This window comes from Aquarana catesbeiana, linkage group LG02 (assembly GCF_042186555.1).
Source record: "Aquarana catesbeiana isolate 2022-GZ linkage group LG02, ASM4218655v1, whole genome shotgun sequence".
Lineage (NCBI taxonomy): Eukaryota > Metazoa > Chordata > Amphibia > Anura > Ranidae > Aquarana > Aquarana catesbeiana.
The window spans coordinates 574,743,631-574,765,448 of NC_133325.1; the positions used below are offsets into that span (position 1 = coordinate 574,743,631).

The following is a 21,818-nucleotide window of genomic DNA, read 5'->3' on the forward strand; positions in this document are numbered from 1 at the left end:
GTGTGGGGCTGCATGAGTGCTGCCGGCACTGGGGAGCTACAGTTCATTAAGGGAACCATGAATGCCAACATGTATCATACTGAAGCGGAGCATGATCCCCTCCCTTCGGAGACTGGGCTGCAGGGCAGTATTCCAACATAACCACAAACACACCTCCAAGACAACCACTGCTTTGCTAAAGAAGCTGAGGGTAAAGGTGATGGACTGGCTAAGCATGTCTCCAGACCTAAACCCTATTGAGCATCTGTGGGGCATCCTCAAACGGAAGGTGGAGGTGCGCAAGGTCTCTAACATCCACCAGCTCCGTGATGTCATGGAGGAGTGGAAGAGGACTCCAGTGGTAACCTGTCAAGCTCTGGTGAACTCCATGCCCAAGAGGGTTAAGGCAGTGCTGGAAAATAATGGTGACGGCACAAAATATTGACACTTTGGTCCCAATTTGGACATTTTCACTTAGGGCTGTACTCACTTTTGTTGCCAGTGGTTTAGACAATAACGGCTTTAAGTTATTTTGAGGGGGGACAGCAAATTTACACTGTTATACAAGCTGTACACTCGCTACTTTTCTTTGTAGCAAAATGTCATTTCTTCAGTGTTGTCACATGAAAAAAATATTTACAAAAATCTGAGGGGTGTACTCACTTTTGTCAAATACTAACTAACTAACTATATATATATATATATATATATATATATATATATATATATATATATATAATAATAATAATCAAGTATTTCTCACAGAAAAGTATTGCATTAACACGTTTTGCTATACACATGTTTATTCCCTTTGTGTGTATTGGAACAAAACAAGGAGGAAAAAAAGCAAATTGGACATAATGTCACACAACTGGTCAAAATTCTTAGCACCCTTAACTTAATATTTGGTTGCACACCCTTTGGAAAAAAAATTAATGAATTCAGTTGCTTCCTATAACCAATGAGCTTCTTGCACCTCTCATCCGGAATTTTGGACCACTCTTCACCACTCTTCCATTGCAAACTGCTCCAGGTCTCTTATTGGAGAGAGACCTCTCTCCACAGGTGTTCAATGGGATTTAGATCTGGACTCATTGCTGTGTGTGAGTTATTTTGAGGGGACAGCAAATTTACACTGTTATACAAGCTGTACACTCACTACTTTACTTTGTAGCAAAGTGTCATTTCTTCAGTGTTGTCACATGAAAAGAGAAAATATTTACAAAAATGTGAGGGGTGTACTCACTTTTTTGTGAGATACTGTGAATATATAAAGTGTGTGTGTATGTGTGTATATAAAATATATAATTGAGAGATAGATATAATGTAGATATAGCTCTATCTCTCAATGAGAATGAACATATAGGGGTTTTTAGGATACATCATTCATGACCTTTATTTTTTGTTGCTGTTAATTTGAAGTCCTGTTTTTTTACATAACTTTATTTACATTGCCGTCTTCCCTAGTGAGCAAGTATTTGTAAGCCTTGATACTGTTTAACTTGCAGCATGAAGTGCGTGCATTGAAAAGGTATACTTTATGCTATTTCATATGTTTGCTACAACAGGCTTAGCACCACGTTCCAATGGCAGTGATTGTGGGTATTCATCTAGCATGGAAGGTAGTGAACCAGGATCTCGGGAAGGGTCTGATGTGGCTTGCACTGAAGGAATTTGCAACCATGATGAAGCAGGTAATTGGTATACAGTATTTAGAAAGGACCTGTACTGTCAAAATGACTTATAAATATCTCTCCAATATATTATAAACATGTTTGAGATTAATATTTTGTAGATGAGAACATTAGCACAAGAATAAAATAACTCTTGCAGCTACATCATACAGTTCTTGCAGTTAATTTCATTCCTCATCATGACCTTAGTGTTTGTAAACCATTACATATACTCAGTGAAGTGACTAGCCTCAGGTGATACAGATTAAACCTCTCCTCCTACGTAAGGTGTGGGTTTTTATTTTTTTTTTGTTTAACCTGTTAACCGCTTGCCGACCGCCGCCTGTACATTTATGTCAGCAGAATGGCACGGCTGGGCAAATGGGTGTACCTGTACGTCTCTTTGAATTTGCCCCTGTGCGCGCTGCGAGCTCCGTGAGTAGGATCGCTTAGAGTCCGCGGGGATACCCGCAAACGTCTCACGGAGAGGCTAATGTAAACAAGCATCTCCCCGTTTTGCCTAGTGTCACTGTCGCTGATCACAGCTCCCTGTGATCGGGAGCGGTGATCAGTGACGTGTCACTCGTAGCCACGGCCCCCCACAGTTAGAATCACTCCCTAAGGCACACTTAACCCCTTCCTAGCCAGCTAGTGGTTAACCCCTTCACTGCCAGTGTTATATTTACAGTAATCATTGCAATTTTATAGCACTAATCGCTGTAAAAATGACAATGGTCCCAAAAATGTGTCAAAATTGTCTGATGTCATAATGTTGCAGTCACGATAAAAATCGCAGATTGCCGCCATTACTAGTAAATTAAAAAAAAATTATTAATAAAAATGCCATAAACTATCCCCTATTTTGTAGACGCTATAACTTTTGCGCAAACCAACCAAACGCTTATTGCGTGTTTTTTTTTTTTTTTTTTTTTTTTTCAAAATTGTCGCTATTTTTTTTTGTTTATAGCGCAAAAAATAAAAACCAGAGGTGAGCAAATACCACGGGAAGAAAGCTCTATTTGTGGGGGGAAAAAAAGGACATCAATTTTGTTTGGGAGCCACGTCGCACGACTGCAATTGTCAGTTAAAGTGACGCAGTGCCGGATCGCAAAAAGTGCTCTGGTCTTTTGCCAGCCAAATGGTCCGGGGCTGAAGTGGTTAACCTGCAGCCCTCCATTTTTTTTCTATAGCCTTCCAAAGTACACAGATCAAAGGATTTTGCTCTGCACTAGAAGGCAGGGGTGGGAGGGAATCTGATGCCACACCCCCTCTATACAGAATCATAGGGAAATGTGCACAGCTGAGGCTGTCCGTCACATGCTGGAGGGGGGGGGGGGGCTGTCGCCCAGGATTCTGCTGTGTTGGCGTAGACCAGTGATGGCGACCCTTGGCACCCCAGATGTTTTCGAACTAAATTTCCCATGATGCTCATGCACTCTGCAGTGTTGTTGAGCATCATGGGAAATGTAGTTACAAAATATCTGGGGTGCCAAGGTTCGCCATCACTGGCGTAGACCTTTTTAGGAGTTACTTGCACAGATAGCAGAGGAAAGAAAGATCAGAGAATTGAAACCCAGCTCTTTGGCATGAGGCAAGTACACGCTATAGAAGGATATGCTTTGTTCATTTTTCATGTCTGAGGTTTACAACCACTTAAATATACTTTGTTCTGCTGTATGCTTCTGTGTGGAGGCTTTGCTTCCTCATATCAGAGCTGCCCCCTAATGACTGGTAAGGTAGTGATTATTAAGTAGGGGTTGGAGATTTTCAAATCTGCAAAATCAGACACTCGTGCTTTGCAGGTCCTCAGGTACAGCTTCTTCTCCAGCATGGGAAAATGGTACATGGCACCTAAAGTGGCATCACTGATTTCCTGAGACTGGCAATCGGTCAGCCTTAGGCCCCTTTCACACTTGTGCGACTTCAAAATCGCGCAATTTCGCGACCACGATTTTGCCGCGATTTGTGAGCAGTACTACTTTGTACGACTTTGCTACAACTTTTGCATTAACCATTCTCAGCTTGTGCTTACAAAGTCGTACTGAAATTGTGTCTATTATTCAGGTACGATTTGCATGCTACTTGAGGGTTTAACATTGCGGTCTATGGAGTACAAATCGTATGGAAGTTGGACCAAAGTAGTGCAGGGACTACTTTTGAAGTCAGCACGACTTAGTCGTGCCAATATGAATGGTAGTCATTGAAAATCATGGAGAATGACTCGTCATACGATTTTGCAGTACAAAATCGTGGGACAAGTCGTATAAGTGTGAAAGGGTCCTTACCTTGATCTCACACTGGAGATATACAGCTAGGAGGCTGAATGACAAAAATCTATAAGTCTTAAGACTAACAATAGAAGTAATTATTAGTGCACACCAAAGCACTGGTCAACCAAACCACAAATGGCTCATATACAACCCCACTTCCAAAAGAAAAGTCCACCTAAAACCAGAATGCAATGATTTGCAAATCTCAAACCCATATTTTTTCACAATTGAAAATGGGAAAACATTTCAAATGTTTAAACTTAAAAAAAAAAAAAATTTAAGAAAAAAATAAAGCTCATTTTGAAATTGCTGGCAGCAACATGTCTCAAAAGTGGTGACAGGGCAACAAAAATCTGGCAAGGTGGTACTAACCAGGAAGAACTGGAAGAATATTTTGTAATAAATTAGGTTTATGGCAACAGGTCAGTAACCTGATTGGGTATAAAAACCTCTACCCAACTCAGACACTGACACTTATGTCAAGGTAAAGACGCTTTAATCAAAAAAATGCATCCAAAAATCAATAAAGAGAAACCTCCCAAAAAAATATTCCATTACTGGTACTGACCAGCTCCATCTAGTGGACAATAAAGAAAATGCACTCTCTAAAGCTGGTCATGAGCAAACAGGGAAAGGGGCACTACATTTATCTGTAAGATGCATTACAGTAATCCAATAAAATAAAACTGGGATATAATATGATTAAATATTTTTTTAGAAATGTAGATTATATATTTTTATGATATGTACAAAGTGTTTTTCTGAAGGAATGGGCAAACCATCAGCTGCTTCTTATGAAGCCATTAAGATCTGCCAAAATTTTAACCCAAATGTGCAATAGTTTTTAATTTTCTAGGTCCAATGAATCTCTAGACGTTAAGATTTCTCTTGCTATTTCTCCCTATGGAGTAAATTTGTCAAAGACCCGCAACTCTGAGGCTGGGTTCACACTAGTACAATGCCAGACTTCGCATGTGATGTGCACAGCATTGCTGTGCACATCACATGCGATGTCTGTGCGATGCGACTTCAGCCATACAAACTGTCTGAAATCGCATTAGCACCAAAATGCTGCAGGACCCTTTATTTTTTGGTCCGCACTGGCATCGGATTGCATGGGTGTTCATACCTATACGATCCGATTCCTGCACCATTTGACAGTTCGCACTGCGATCTGCAAACCGATCTGGGGGTGTCATTACCCTTACAGTGACACCCCCAGTGGTTCAGAGGGCAGTGAACTGCCTGCTAATCATATGCGATGTCGGATCCTGCACAGGAGTCGCACTAGTTCCCACATCACATATATGTGAACCGGGACAGTCTTCCCATGATACAAGGCATAATGTCTGGACAGACTGTTTTTTGTTTTTTTTGTTTTTTTCTCCTTTTCTTATATTTCCAATCTGTACTTGTAGGGTCAATGTACTGTAAGCTGCAGGGGCATAACAAAACAAAAGTGCCTAGGTACACTGACATGTTAGTGCACTGCTATTTTTTAGGAGGAATGCAAGACCTATTTTGTGCATTTTTCTGGTTTAGGCTCTGCTCAAATTCACGGTTTCTACTTAAGTAGATTTTTTGCTAACCTTAAACACCCTATCTCTGATATAAACTATTTGTGCTGCTATACTCTCTTCTCTGTGGTGTCCTCCACAGAATTGTCGCTGTGTGATCAGAACTGGCCTTTTCCCAGGTAGATGTCTAGCATCATATAACTTTTGTCTTGTGAGCCAAGGATGTCAAGGATTTGTCTTCAGAGGTCTCATTATCTGGCTTTCCTGGACTTGTAGGAGTATACTGCATAGAGCGGTGCCACTCTCTGCAGCATTTAGTACCACTCATCGCCAGAGGGGACTATCACGCTGCTCGACCGAAGACACCCGGAGAAAGTATAAAAACAAAACGTGCAGTGTGCTACATAGATGGTGTTGGGCTTTAAAGTCTAGATTCACCTTAAAAAAAAAAAAAAAAAAACCTTTTGGCACCCAAGATCCATGGCTTAAGGGTGCAATGCCAGGCTCCTACATGCTCTTCCTCAGGCTTTCTACCTGTACATCTGTAAGGTCTTTTTGCTAGAAGGCTGGAGGAAGTATCGATGGATTATAGAAGCGCTGATTACCGCACTCATAGTCGGCAGGTTTTCTAGCTTAATGCATTAAGATAAAAAGCCGCCTGTGTGCAGAAGCCCCTCAGCCCCCCTAATACTTACCTGAGCCCCCTTTAGATCCAGCGATGTTGTAGGAATGTCTCATCTGCCCAGGGCTCTCCTCTTCATTGGCTGAGACTGCATCGCTCCGCCTTTGGCTCCCATTGATGTCAGTCAATGAGAATAGAAAGGGGGCTGGGCAGCGACTCCATGTCCGAATGGAAACGGAGCTGGGACCCAGCTCAGGTGCCCCCATAGCAAGCTGCTTGCTGTGGGGTGCATTTAACAGGGAGGGTCCAGGAGCACAGAAGAGGGACCTGAGAAGAGGAGGATCCGGGCTGCTCTGTGCAAATCCACAGCACAGAGGAGGCAAGTATGAGAGGTTTGTTATTTTTAATTTAAAAATACTTTGCAATCCCTTTAATTCATTCACAGATCTATGGTGCTCAATTTAAATGTGCCAGTGGCTGCGGAGGAAAGGAACCTCCATACATGGTCACCCTAAATACAGGCGCTAAATAGTTCTAGGGAAAAAATTAATGCCTAACTGTAAGCTAATAAAAGCATCGCCTATGGACAATTTCAGGTACCATAGTTTTTTGCAATTCTTTTGTTTACCTGCCTCAATTCAAAGCACCAAGACTGATTTCTCTGCAATCTGCATGAGTCATTTCTAACAGGCTGTGCATCCCCCAAGGGGGGATCTCCAGCACACAGCCTCAGCTGTGCATGTTCCCTATGAGATTGTGTAGAAGGGGTGTGTCCCTCCCCTCAGGTCTCAGATTACACTCAGCTTTTCTGAGCTTCCAGAAGCTCAGCTCAGAGAGCTATGTAAATGCTGGACTTTAAACGGATGTAGAGAATAGGTATATGCAAAATGGCGACCCTTGTGTGCAATTACTATATAGTGCTAATCGATAAGCTGCTGCCATCAATTTTGGTATAGCCCAAAAATGATATATGTATAATCTGTGTGTTGAGGCGTTGGCTTAAACCCTAAATACTAGTGAATATGTAAATATTCCAGTGCAATTATATAAAACAAAACAAATCCATGCAACAAAACTAGTAACAAGTAAAAGTCCTGTTATGATAAATTTTCTAGGCAAAAAAATAAATCTATTTCGCCATCTTTCCTTCACCATGTGCAAAATGATGATACATGCTCTTCACACTCTATAGTGCTCCACTCTGCTTATGTGCTCCATCACTGACTATGACTGGGTCCAATCACCGGATATCTTTTTGGGCCACCAGGACCCTCACAGCTTATGTAGTTACAATCCTGTAGATGGTGTGTACGTGGTGTCCACATCCTTTACTCTTCGATCCAGTATCACCAGCTGGAGAGTCCCAGAATGAAAAATAGCGCGATTATCGTGCAATACGTTTAATTTTTAATATTAAAAACATATATGCCAATGCACTTGCATCTCTATATGCCATAAAGCGGCACCAGCTGTAAAATGCCTGTAAAGTTACAGTCCTCCCAACTCGTCTCTGAGCCGCCGTGCATTCCACCTGAGTCGGACGTGACATCGGCAAGACCCGGACGTTCTACCACTGCTCAAGACCTCAATGCATTTCGCCGGAAAGGCATCATCAGGAAGTCCTCTGCGGCGAGGATTGTAACTTTACAGGCATTTTACAGCTGGTGCTGCTTATGGCACATGGAAATGCAAGTGCATTGACATATGTTTTTAAGAAGGATATTTTAAATTAAACTTATTACGTTATTTTTCATTCTGGAACTTCCCTGCTGATATTGGATGTAAGAGTAAAGGAGGTGGACGCAAAGTACACAACATCCATAGGTTTGTAACTACATAAGCTGTAGTCCTGAGTCCTGGTGCCCCCCCCCCCGTCATATTAGGTGAGTGGAGCACTATAGAGTGTGAAGCGCATGTAGCACTGGCGAAGGAAAGATGGCAAAATAGAAGGGTTTGTTTTTTTTTTTTTTTTTTTTTTCCCTAGAAATTTATCATAACAGGACTTTTACTTGTTAGTTTTGTTGCACGGATTTGTTTGGGGTGTTTTTTTTTTTTTTTTTTTGGCCATCTGTGTCCCATTGCAGAGATTTACCTTCACTTCCTGGCCTACAGCCAAACAGGAAGTGAGAGGAATTTCTTGGGGACCCCCAGGTCACCAGAACTAGTGTCCCCATTGGAAGATTTCTACTCTAATACTTTTCTGGAGACAAACCAAGATTTAGGTTTTCTTTTACTTTCAGTGATGATGGTAAACAGGACAAATAGAGGGTGAATCTCAGGGGCAGAGACAGCAATAGAAAAATGACGTGTTCTGATCCCTTTCTACTCCATCCAAAAGAAAAAATTTTTTTTGCCTTTAGTCATACTTTAAGCTGGCGGCTCAACGCACAGAGGTATAGCATAGAAGACTGCTAATAAACGGGTACAACTTATGTAGGAGGATTTGTTTCATCTCTGTATCACATGAGGCTAGTCACTTCACTGAGTATGTGTAGGGGGTTTAAACTTTACAATCACTTTAAAGTTTGCTGTAATTTTTTTGTTCAAAATATTAAATGCATAGTTATACATTTTCATAATATTTTTAATGTTCATTTTCAGGTGAAGATTCATGTGTCAATTGTGACAAGGAAGAAGAAGAAGATGGTGATAGCTGTGTGGAATGTTGGGCCAATTCAGCAGAGGATAGTTTGAAAGGAAAAAATAAAAAGAAGAAAAAGAAATGCAAACCATTTAAATGTGAAAAAGAAAATGTACGATATATTTATTTTCTGTTTGTGTGTGTGTGTGTGTGTGTGTGTGTGTGTGTGTGTGTGTGTGTGTGTGTGTGTGTCCACATTTCAGATTGTGTTTTTTTTTTTTTTTTTTTTTTTTTTTTTTTTCGAAGATGGCACCTAAACCCAAGTAAACTTGTCATTGTGAGCAATCCAGGCCCCTTGTCAAGTATTGTATCTGACCTTTTATGCAGATCTGAACTCTTCCCCCTAAATCTCAATTTTAACTGTGCCTCCCTATTGGTCTGGGAGGCTTTCTATTGTATTATCTGGCGGAACTGTGTGGGATCAAGCTCAAATTGAGATACAGATACAGAGGAGATTTGTATATAACTTTAGCTGCCTATATCTTAGAATTTTAGACTTTCACAGAAATAAACTTTTGCTCATTCCTAACTTTTATTTATTTATTTTTTTTTTTGTGATGAGCTCTGGTGTGTTTAGACTAGAATCCAAATTTTAAATGTGCAAGCCACCAGGAACCTGTGGACTTCTCTGTCCCGCAGCCGTACATATACATTGCCTTTGTATATGTGCAGCTGCCGAGTGGGGAATGTTTGAGCTATTTCTTTGGCGATAATGATTGGTCTCTTTATGAAAAGTTTGTCATTTTTCATCTGTATTTTAAAATGTTTTTTTTTTTTTTTTTTTTTCTTCAGCATGCAGCCTGTGCATCAGAAACTGCAAGCAACATACACAACGACCAGTCCAAAGATGGCAAAGCTGACAGCTGCTGTTCTTCCACTAAAATCAATGGACAGTCCTGCATAGATCACCGGAGTGAATTATTAAAATGCACAGGATTAGGACAGCCATCACAAAATTTGGAAGGGGGGAGAGAAACAAAAACCTTAAAAGAACTTCTGGTTAGTTTTTTTTTTTGTTTTGTTTTTTTTTGGTTTTTTTTGCACATTTGTTGGTAGGATAGTATCCTGTAACATTTTGTGAGACTATTCAGACTACAGCTCTGCATATTCCTGCCTATGTGATGGGGGGGTGCGTCCCTTTTCTCCAATCAACTCTCACACAGTGTAAGCCCTTTCTCCCCAGCCACCCCTATGTGTTGCTGAAAGTGTTTGTAAAAAAAAAAAAAAAAACACATGATCTGCACTTTCCAGAGTGTAGAAATGGGGAGACAGCAGATATACAAGTAAAACTTTTGTGTAGGAGGATTTGTTAAGTCTGTTTTGTGTCTGTGTATTATCCGAGTCTATTCACTTTAACCACTTCAATACAGAGCATTCTATTCATTAAGGTAAAAAACCATTTGTGGTGCAGCACCCCCACAGATCCCCCCCCCCCCCTCTCTCTTTAGTTACCTGAGCCATTCCAGGGATGAGCAGCTCCAGCCGCCATCTTGGGTCCTCATTGGATAGATAGCAGCCTTTGGCTCCTGCTGCTGTCATTAAAATCCAGTGACACAGGTGCCGTGGGGTGGGGCCAAGTACTGCTGTCTGTCAATGGACGCAGCAGCAGGACTCAATAGCGCGCCCTCCGGGGGGGTATGCAGCTCTCCGGGGTGGGGCACTTGAGAACAGGAAGAGGGGGGGGGGGCGGCAGCAAAGGAGGATCTGGGCTGCTCTGTGTAAAACCCTTGCACAGAGGAGGTAAGTATAACATGTTGGTTAAAAAACAGACAAAAAAAGAACCTTTACAATCACTATAAGCAGTCTGCCATTGTTCCAATCCAGGATGCAGTGCTGGTCCTGGAGCACAAGAGGTGAATCTTCCTGAGAAACTGATCTGTGACTTTTCTGATTAGTTATCATACTGCACTACCCCATGTTGCTCTTCTTCTTTTTTTTTTTTTTTTTTTTTTTTTTTGCTACTTTATTTATTTTTTTATGATGAAAACCCCTTGGGGAGATTTAACATGATCCCATATTTGTGTTCTTGTTTTTAGGACGAATCGGAATGCACTTCAGAAGAGGAAGATGGCCTATCACAAGATGAAATCCAGGCCTTTATGGCAAACAATCAGTCCTTTTACAGCAACCGGGAGCAGTTTAGACAGTATCTGAAGGAAAAGTTTACTAAGTACTGTCTCCTACATGATCACCAGAATCCTGTTTGTAGTAGCTGGTTGGCAACAGCTGGAGCAAATTAAACACAATAAACAAATTATGACTTTCATTGAAATCAGAATGATTACCGCACTGTTTTCTGTCTTACAAAATTTTCTGATTTGGTCTCGAATTTTTACCAGATTTTCTTTTTTCCTTTTTTAATTTTATTTTCCCGAGGGAAGAGGTTCAAAGCACATTTTGTTGATTTCTGGGTTATAATTTCTTAAGATGAGAGTAACACCCTGCACCTTTTTTCCCTTTTTCTGCTTTTCGATTGTGTCAACGTTATACACGTACACGTGCACACAACCTTTAGCGTTTAAATGTTGTAATTATAATTTTGTACAAAATGGTAACAAACCAAATATAGAATTTACCAATTTAGACATCCACTTGCTAAATGTTTTGGATGTGATAATGTAAAAGCGCAATGTGCAGAATTGAAAATAAAAAATATTTATTAATATGCTTGGCAAGAGTTGACTTGCAATTTTCTGTATTTTAGAATCTAAAGATGTAGGTTTAAGATGTTACCATGTACAAACAGGAACAATTTGTATTTTTTAACCACTTCAGCCCCGGACCATTTGGCTGCCCAGAGACCAGAGCGGTTTTTGCGATTCGGCACTGCGTCGCTTTAACAATTGCGCGGTCGTGGCTTCCAAACAAAATTGACTTCCTTTTTTCCCCACAAATAGAGCTTTCTTTTGGTGTTTTTTTATCACCTCTGCGGTTTTTATTTTTTGCGCTATAAACAAAAAGCGACAATTTTGAAAAAAAACAATATTTTTTTTTTTACTTTTTGCTATAATAAATATCCCCAAAAAATATATATAAAAAAAATAATTTTTTTTCCTCAGTTTAGGCCGTTACGTATTCTTCTACATATTTTAAAAGAAAAAATCACAATAAGCATTTGTTTGGTTTGCGCATAAGTTATAGCGTCTACAAAATAGGGGATAGTTTTATGGCATTTTTATTAATAATTTATTTTTTTTATTAGTAATGGCGGCAATCTGCGATTTTTTTTTTTTTTTTTTTTTTTTTTTTTTTATCGTGACTGCGACATTATGGTGGACACATCGGACACTTTTGGCGTTATTTTGGGATCATTCACATTTATACAGTGATCATTGCGATTAAAAATGATTACACTGATTTCTGTGTAAATGTGACTGACAGTGAAAGGGTTAATCACTAGGGGGCGCTGCAGGGGTTAAGTGTGTCCTAGGGAGTGATTCTAACTGTGGGGGGGGAGGGGCTACGTGTGACACGACACTGATCACCGCTCCCGATTACAGGGAGCTGTGATCAGTGTCACTAGGCAGAACGGGGAAATGCTTGTTTACATCACACTTGCGGCAGGGTCGCGCACCTGACCACACGGCAGCAAATTTAAAGGGACGTACCTGTCCGTGCCATTCTGCCGACGGTCAGCAAGCGGTTAATAGCTCTATTTCCGGTATGAAAACCGCTACTCAGGCTAGCAATCATGAGCTACTTTAGAGGCAGCAAAACAGAACAGAAAGAAAAGCTATCTACCCAATTCGTATGTAGTAGCCATTAGTGACGCACTCGATGCCTTGTGCAATTAATTGCTACTGCATGTTGCTGGTGTTTAACATTTTAGTGCTCTGTTCTATCGAACACTTCACTTGGTTACAATTGATAATTAATAGTTGAAAATTAGTTTGCAGTTGAGCTACTAAACTTGGCTGAATAGCTTAGGTCTTAAATGCCTGCTTAATCTTAAGGCCTCATGCACACTGGACGTTTTACAGCAGTTGTTTTTTAGCTTCAGACTTTTTCTTTTTTTTTTTTCTACAGTCAATAAACTCCCCATCATGTTATCCTATGTCCATGCACACATAGGCTGCTATCAGCAGTTTTTGGCTAGGGCGTTTTCTGGCTTTAAGGAGGAGTTTTTCAGCTGTAAAAACGCTCTAAAGTCAAACGCTGATAAATGCTGATTAACGCTCAAAAACGTGGCTCACCAGCGTGTTTTGACGTTTTCGATCCATTGAAAGAAAAAACGCTATTGCAAAAACGTTGAAAAACTCACTGCAAAGCTACTGGTGTTTTTAGAACGTCCAGTGTGCATGAGGCCTAAATGTTGAGGACAACTGTAAATCATGTTGCCTCAAAGTTAGACCTAGGCGAAGTATGTAAAGAACCCTGTCAGCAGATTGAACTGTTTACCCAGTTCTCTATGCTTGTGAATTTGAAGGGCCCCATCCTGTTCTTTGCTGCAGATCAATCACTTTTTTCTAGACTTAAAATGTACTTTTTTAGTGTGTGTCTGAATCTGGTGACTGACTGTTATGAGGTTTAAACAATGTTCAGTCCATTGCATCACCCCTGCATTGAGTAAGCACTGGAGAGTTCAAATGCCTGATACCAGCAGTGGTTTTAGTTACTAATGCATTCCAGTTGTCAATGTAAAATAGTGTGACACAGCATAAAGAAAACACAAATGGTCCATTTTTACCATAAGGCTGAATAAATCCTGATAGTTTTGTTGGTAGGCACCTGCCAAGAACGAAGGTGTGTGTTTCTAGTCTATTTAGGAAAACAGGAAGTCTAAGGCTCGGTTCACACATGGGCGGCACGACTTGCAGGTCGCCTCAGCGAGGCGACCTGCAAACGACTGCCGGGGCGACTTGCGAGACGACTTCTGCATAGAAGTCTATGCAAGTCGCCCCAAGTCGCCCCCAAAGTAATACAGGAACCTTTTTCTAAGTCGGAGCGACTTGCGTCGCTCCGATTAGAACGGTTCCATAGCACAGAACGGGAGGCGACTTGTCAGGCGACTAGGTCGCCTGACAAGTCGCCCCAGTGTGAACCGAGCCTTATACTGCTGTCTACAGATAATTTGGACACTTCAAACAAAAAAAAACTTGCCAGACACAAAATAACACCTGAACCCCCCTCCCCCACCATGTCTCCTGTTTTTTTGTTTTTTTTTTTGGTTTCTTTTTTCCATTTTGGCTAGTTTCCTAATGAGGTGGACAGCTTTTCTTCAGCTCTGCTGGGAAAAATCTAACCATTTTTGCTAGCTCTTCTTTTATTTTTTTTATTTTTTTCTTCAATCAAGGTTCCTTTTACTACATCATTGCTTAAGCTGATCTCTACTTTGTAGTTACTAATGCTGGCCATACACTATACAAAAAATCGGCCAAATTTGGTCATTTAGACAGTTCATTTGTTTTTTCGGCCAGTTAATGGGCTCAAAATCGATAATCGTTGGGATGTTTTTGAGCCGAAAAAACGAAGGACAAGTTTGGAAATTTTCTGCCGAATGTTAAATTGAAAGGTTAAAGTGGAGGGCCACCCTGAAAAAAAAATTTTCACCAAAAATCTTAAAAAAAAATTTGAAAAAAAAAAAAATTTAAACTTACCTGAACCCTTGTTGCTAGGCAGTCTTCCTAATCTGCCTGTTCCTATTCCACGGCGTGTTCTGCTTCTAGCTGTGCAGCTCCGTTGCCTTCTGGGAACTGTGTGTGTTCCCAGAAAACCACGGGGCCATTCATAGATCGCCGTGCTGCTCGCACATGCGCAGTAGGAAACTGGCAGTGAAGCCGCAAGGCTCCACTGCCTGTTTCCCTTACCTAGGATGACGGTGCCGGGACCCGAGGGACGGGTCGGCCTCGGGCGGCCAACATCGCAGGCACCCAGGACAGGTAAGTCTACTTATTTAAAGTCAGCAGCTACAGTGTTTGTAGCTGCTGACTTGAAAAAATTTTTTTAGCTGGCCGCAATCCCGCTTTAATATGTTTCCAGTCCGAACTGTCTGCATTAGGTATATGTAAAAAAACTAACAAAAAATGCATTCATTTATGTCCACTGAATGATTTATCGGTCATTACATGATGGCACTATCGTTTGCGCTCACGGCCGAATGTTCGTTTTTGTAAAATGGGTTTGGCCGCTTTTTCATATAGTGTATGACCAGCATTAGATTGGCCTTACCTCAGCATGACTGGAGTACTGTACCCAGACCCTGCTGGAGTGTATGTTGAGGGGCTAGTCTGGAAGTGACCTTGGGGCACTTTTCAAACCTAGTGATGGTAAGTTAGTCATGGATGCTTTTCAGTTCCAGCGCATTGGCATTGCTTCAGTGCTTGCCTTGTTCCTGAAGACCAACTTTGTAGGTAGGCCATTTCGGCTGAATACTGGGAGCTACCTCACATTTTGGACTGTTTAATGGCTTCAAATTTCCCACTTCCTGTCTATTTACCATGAAAGGAATTACCTCTAAGGCCCCTTTCATATGGGCACCTCCATGTAGCGTAATCCGGGTCCTCAGCTGAACACTGAGTAGGCGGATGACCGGTCCATGTCTGCTCCGCTGTGGACACAGTCCTCTCCTCTATGGGGCAATCGGATGGAAACAGACCGGTTTCATCCGATGCCAGACGGATATTGAATAGGACCACCGTCCGCCTGTTTTTGCCGGAGCAGATGGTGGCGAGTGTCAGCAGGCATCTACCGCTTCAGAGATTAGAGGGGTCCAATCGGCCTGAAAAAAAAAAAAAAAAAACACAGCTCGTGAGAAAAGGGCCTTGGGGTTTGAGCCCTAAAGTCATTCACCGAGTCTGTCCTGCTGGACTTCCAGGTTCGAAGTCTTTGGATCCCTGATTGGCCAGACCCATATGACAAAAACTTCTGCCCATGTGTACAGGAGTTACTTTGCTCTGGCAAAGAATCAAGCAAAGATTTGTACACTGAGCTGTGCATGCACGGCAGTGTACACAAAGAAAAAAGATAGCAACCTGTATGACAGAATAGACTTGCGCAGTTGTATAAATGTCTGCCTGCCAGCACTTAAACAGAATTCTGAAAAACGATGGTCAATTAATAATGAGCAATGGTAAACCATGTGCACTTTAGGTGCAACAGCGATGGTAGACTGTTCATTGCTCAGTCGAGGCCTGAAAAATTAGAGTCCCTATAGGCTAGTGAACGGGTCCCTCCTGGGTTGTTCCTGTCAGATGCCAGCAGAGTCTCCATGTTGTTAATGTAGAATCTGAGCTCATTCTGTGGTGGAGAGGCTGGTAAGGGACAGTCTCAGACTGCTTTTTTTTTTTTTTTTTTTTTTTTTTAACGAATTCCTTGCATTAAGGTAAGTTTTACAGCTTGCTGTCTTCCCCTAAATACTTAATGGAGTCCTCTATTGATCCAGCACTGTGCGCAGCTGGATCTCTTCTCTTCTGGGAGCTGGGCCAAGCCACGCTGTGTGTGTGTGTGTGTCTGGAACACGGCTCCATAGACATGCACAGCTTGGGAGCAAGCAGGAACCTGTGCTCCCATAGCAAGCGGCTTGCTTTGGGGGCACGCAGAAGAGGAGGAACTAAGATTGCTGATGGGGGACCCTAGCAGTGCGTCCATTAAGGGTGCATGGGCGCCACCCCCCTCTATGACTAATAGATAAATGCATTGCATGAATCTATCTGTGGCCACCCCCTATTCAGGTGTCTGGCCCCTTTTTGGACGCCGGGTGCCTGAATTACAGAGGCAGGGGTGTATTTTTGAAGCACCTGATTAGTCATAGGCTTCAAAAAAGGTGAACTCGGAGCGCAAAGCATTGCGCTTGGAGTCCACCCAGGTGTGTTAGAAAAGCAAATATTCATTTGCTTTTCTAACACTGAACTGCCAATCAGAAAGCGCTGGTCTGTTACTCGTCACCTGATAGGCGTCCAATCGCAACGCCTGTCCTTTTACTAATCAGGAGGAGACGCATGGAGGACACAGGAGCCACTGTCTGACCCGCTGCAAGGTCCCAGATGGCAGGCGGGTCACAGTGGCAACTTTTAATGGGCACAGTGGCAGCGTTTGAATTTTTATTATTTATTTATTTATTTTTTTTATTTTTTTTTTTTAGCATTTTTGTTTGCGCCCGCCCCCCCCCCCCCAAAAAAAAAAATTTTGAGCACCAGCCGCCACTGAACCCTAGTAAAGTAGTTTCGGGGCTGCTCTGGGATACCAGTGCAGATGAGTATACCATATTTATTTTAATTTAAAAAATTGCCTTTAGTGACTACCCGAGTTAGTTTAGTTAACTGGTTCCCGAACAGCCGCCGCAGTTTTACTGCGGCAGAATGGCACGGGTGGGTGAAACAACGTTACCTTACTTTGCCTAGGGGACGCGCGCGGCGATCGGATTTGTTTTCGAACCGATCAGTCTCCAGGCCCAGGCCAATGATTTCTGCCCTGGACCTGCTGATCAGTTCTGACAAATGAAATGCTTCCTCTGCCTGTAAGTGTATACACAGGCAGGGGAAGTGATGTCATCTCCCTCTCTGGAATTCTTTTCTGTTCCAGAGTGAGGACATCCAAATGTGACTTGCACCAACACCACACTGACACAGTATACATAGGCACACATTTCACACCCGATCGCCCCCCCCCCCCCCCCCCGTTAACCCCTTCACTCCCTGTCACCCAGTGCAGTGTTCATATTTTTCTTTGCTCACTGTACTGGTGTCATTTGTGACACTAATCAGCGTTGGGGTACTTGGTAGTAGGCCCAGTTAGGTCTTGGGACCCCCCCCCACCCCAATAAAGATTTACCCCTTGATCACTCCCTGTCACCGCTTATCACCGTAATAGTGACACAGGTGATGGTTAGTGTTTTTTTTTTTTTTTTTTATTAATAACGTCAGGGCACCCGCCATACATTACCTAATAAGGTTTAACCCCCTGATCACCGAGCAGGTGCTATCAGTTAGGGTCTACATCACCCCAGGCAGCGTCAGATTAGTGCCGGTAGCGCTAACACCCACTCGCGCACCATACACCTCCCTTAGTATAGCGTCTGAACGGATCGATATCTTTGATCTGATCAGAACTATATTGGCATTCCCCAAAACGTCAGGTCAGCCTAGATACCTGCTAGCGCCTGCGTTTAGCCCCCTCAGCCCAGCCCACCCAAGTGCAGTATCAATCGATCACTGTCACTTACAAAACACTAAATACATAACTGCAGCATTCGCAGAGTCAGGCCTGATCCTTGCGAACGCTAACAGGTGTTTTTTTTTTTTTTTTTTTTTAACAGCGTTTAAAGAAGTTGCTGACAGTCGGGTGCTCCTTTTTTTTTTTTTTTTTTTTAACAGCGTTTAAAGAAGTTGCTGACAGTCGGGTGCTCCTTTTTTTTTTTTTTTTTTCTCTTCCTTGTGAGTCTCACTAGTTGTACCAGTAAATTTAGAGGACAAAATGTCCAATCGAAGGTACACTAGTGAAGAGGCCTACACGCTTCTGAGCATGACAGATGAGGGTGAAGAGGAATTCTCCCATCTGTCAGATTCAGATTTTTATTTTTATTTTTAATTCTATTTTTAATTTTTAATTTCATTTTTTCTTTGACACTGATATAGATTTTCTGTGGTTTTATGCATCTAGTCCTATACCTCCAGATGCATGTACGTGATTTTATGTATATATAGTTTTGTGGATTTAGTTATGTATGTAGATTAGGTTCCCATATGTACATGTCCTTCTGAGAAGGTGTGTATTTATATACATATGTACATTCTCCAGATGGGGTCTGTGTAAATATTTATGATCCACAATGTGGTCCAATACATTTATATGGATTACAATGATCACACTCTTTCCATTATTTTGCACCACCTATTTTATACTGGGGACTTTCTAATGACCAACTTTTATGAGGCTGGTTTCCTCTGTCTGTTGTGTTATATGGTTTCTGTGCGTCCCTGTCACCTTCCAGTATCAGCCTCCCCACTTTGGCCCCCCCCTTCCCTTTTTGTTCCCTCCTTTATTCCAGTTTACCCATCTTTTTTTTTTTTTATTTCATTGGGTCAATCCAGGGGGGCGATTTGCATGTAATATACATTGTCTATTGTGGATGCGTGCGCATCCACACACCCACTGCTCTCAGCGAGCGTTGAGGCTACAGCGGTCGGAGGTAGCGGGTGGAACGCATATCCACCCGCACTTCCGGGCCGCGTCTTCTGCGCACGCGCAAGTGGAGGTGACGTCTGGGCCAGCCGGAATTTGCCGGTGGAGCGCAAACGCACCCGCACTTCCTGGACATCGAAGCAGCGTGCGTTCCACCGGCGCCAGATATTGGCTGAAGGCCCCCCGACATCCAAACTGGTATGTACTATCCTCACAGCACCCCCCAATACGCGGCATCTGTAGAGGTGGTACAGATAGTACTCCTGCCTGACCACCTCCGTTTGTCAGCCTATGTAGTTTACACTTGCACACCAGGATATGGCCAGGATAGTACTCCTGCCAGACCACCTCCGCTTGCCAGCCTATGTAGTCTATACCTGTACATTAGGATATGGTCATCTATTAACCCTATCCATTTAATTATTGATTTTGGTATAGTTTATCCATGGATCTGTGGGGATTCCGGCAGAAAATCATCATGGTGTCACTATGGTGACTGAGTGACACTAGGGAGGGCTTTACCACCTAAGGGGGTTGTGATTCCTGTGTAGGTGGGCGTGGCCTTTGTGGGCTGGTGCTGGTGGTGATTGGCATGCATAGTTACACGCACGCACATATATAGAGGAGCTCTCACTTGTGAGCAGTCACTACCCGCTTAGGCTCTGAAGAAAGGGGTTCTCCCCCGAAACGCGTCAGCATTGCCTCATCCACCTGATGTCCGGTCCCGGTTCTTTTGATGTTTGTTACTGCTCACCTGCAGCTATTGTCCATGCCTATAATTCATGCTCGTTTGTGAGTATTCATTTGCTGTTTTAACTTTTTTTTTTTTAATAAATGTTACCAGTGGTAATGCACTAGGTCGGTGCGCCCTCCTTTCTTTCTTTTCTCTGTAGTCCATGAATACCCATTATTCTGAGGAGGGCTGCAAGACGGCAGATATCACTGAAGCATCTGGTCATACCACATATTGAGGAACTAGATACCCGAGCGCAGGAGAGATTTTTGGTTTAGATCACAAAGGGAGACTGTTTTTGGCCACAGCGTGTTGCAGGCAGCTTTATAGTGTCAGGCCTGTTGGGCTTAGGGATAATGTGTCCCCCCCCTCAGATGCATTGCTTTAGGACATCCCACATAGTCATTATTATGGTGCTCTGTGTCCCGTGATGTACGATAAAGAAAAATTGATTTTTAAAACCGCTTACCTGTAAAATCCTTTTCTTGGAGTACATCACAGGACACAGAGGTCCCTCCCCTCTTTCTGGGATCATCATTGCTTGCTACAAAACTGAGGTGCTTCCGGTATAGGAGGCGTTATATGGGAGGAACTGTCTTACTATTGGTTGCCAGTGTCCAATCACCTAAAGGTAAGCGTATAACCCACATAGTCATTATTATGGTGCTCTGTGTCCCGTGATGTACTCCAAGAAAAGGATTTTACAGGTAAGCTGTTTTAAAAATCCATTTTTTTAAAAGGCCCCAGAGGCTGCAACACCTAAGCAAGAGGTACCTCTAACCAAACACTGCCATAAAGACCAAGGAACTCTCCAAACAAGTAAGGGACAATGTTGTTGAGAAGTACAAGTCAGGGTTAGGTTATAAAAAAAAAAAAAAAAATATATCCAAATCTTTGATGATCTCAAGGAGCACCATCAAATCTACCATAACCCAATGGAAAGAACATGGCAAAACAGCAAACCTGCCAAGAGATGGCCGCACACCAAAACTCACGGACCGGGCAAGGAGGGCATTAATCAGAGAGGCAGCACAAAGACCTAAGGTAACCCTGGAGGAGTTGCAGAGTTCCACAGCAGAGACTGGATTAACTGTTAATAGGACGACAATAAGCCGTAAGCTCCATAGAGTTGGGATTTATGGCAGAGTGGCCAGAAGAGAGCCATTACTTTCAGCAAAAAACAAAGTGGCATGTTTTGAGTTTGCGAAAAGGCATGTGGGTGACTCCCAAAATGTGGAAGGTGCTCTGGTCTGATGAGACTAAAAATGAACTTTTTTGGCCATCAAAGAAAACGCTATGTCTGGCGCAAACCTATCACATAACCGTGAAACATGGTGGTGGCAGCATCATGCTGTGGGGATATTTTTCGGCAGTCGGGACTGGGAAACTGGTCAGAGCTGAGGGAAAGATGGATGGTGCTAAATTCAGGGATATTCCTTTTTTTTTTTGAAAAATTCTTTTTATTGAAATTTTTTCTTTTTTTTTTTTAACAGACATAAAAATTAACAATGGAGTGACCCTGACACACTGCCAGATCATTCCATGACCAACCTGTAAATTTCTAACTCTACATATCAGTCTAGCCTAACATTGGCAACTGACTAAACACATAGCCCCCCACCGCCTCCCCCCAACAACCCGTCACTCAGTTCACCCCCATCTTCGGACAGGACATTCACCTTACATCTCAAATGTAAAACTCATGATACATACAACGGATATATCCCAATGGCTGAAATAATGCCCGGGTACTGCACAGCTAATTAACCCTCTAAAACTGTTAAACCCAAAGCGTATATTTACCATTACAATGCCAACCCCCTTAACAGAAATGGAAGACCGTATGGAATTTCAAACAGTTATGGTTTTAACTTATGATTACAAGGGACGATACATTAAACAGACCTATCCAGCAGTAGTATCTGAATTAAACCATGCTTGCCACACTTTGTTAAATTTTTTCTCACACCCCCTAGAAAGGTAGGTTGCCTTATAGTAAGGGAGCATGGAATTCACCATTCCCTTCCAAAAGGGTATACCTGGAGGCGTGGAAGACCTCCATTTCAATAGTATAGCCTTCCTCCCGTAGAAAAATAATATGATCAGTAACGTTCTAAGAGCCATTGAAGGAACCACCTCCTCAACCAGACCTAATAGACAAACCTTAATTGAAATTGGGATAGGGATCTTCAGTAAATCTGAGATGCATGAGATCACCCCCTCCCAGAAGGGCTTAATTTGAGGACATTCCTAGAAGATGTGCT

The 21,818-nt window shown here is 42.4% G+C and overlaps 1 protein-coding gene across 1 annotated transcript in view; it reads left to right on the forward strand.

The window, feature by feature from the left end:
• GGNBP2 (gametogenetin binding protein 2) overlaps positions 1 to 11,367 on the forward strand; it is a 48,149-nt gene extending 36,782 nt beyond the window's left edge. The window contains exons 10-13 of the mRNA XM_073616120.1: positions 1,548 to 1,673; positions 8,663 to 8,814; positions 9,495 to 9,701; positions 10,739 to 11,367. Of these exons, the coding sequence (XP_073472221.1) occupies positions 1,548 to 1,673; positions 8,663 to 8,814; positions 9,495 to 9,701; positions 10,739 to 10,942 (689 nt within the window). The 3' untranslated portion in view covers positions 10,943 to 11,367. The remainder of the gene's footprint in view (positions 1 to 1,547; positions 1,674 to 8,662; positions 8,815 to 9,494; positions 9,702 to 10,738) is intronic.
• The last annotated feature ends 10,451 nt before the right edge of the window (positions 11,368 to 21,818 follow it).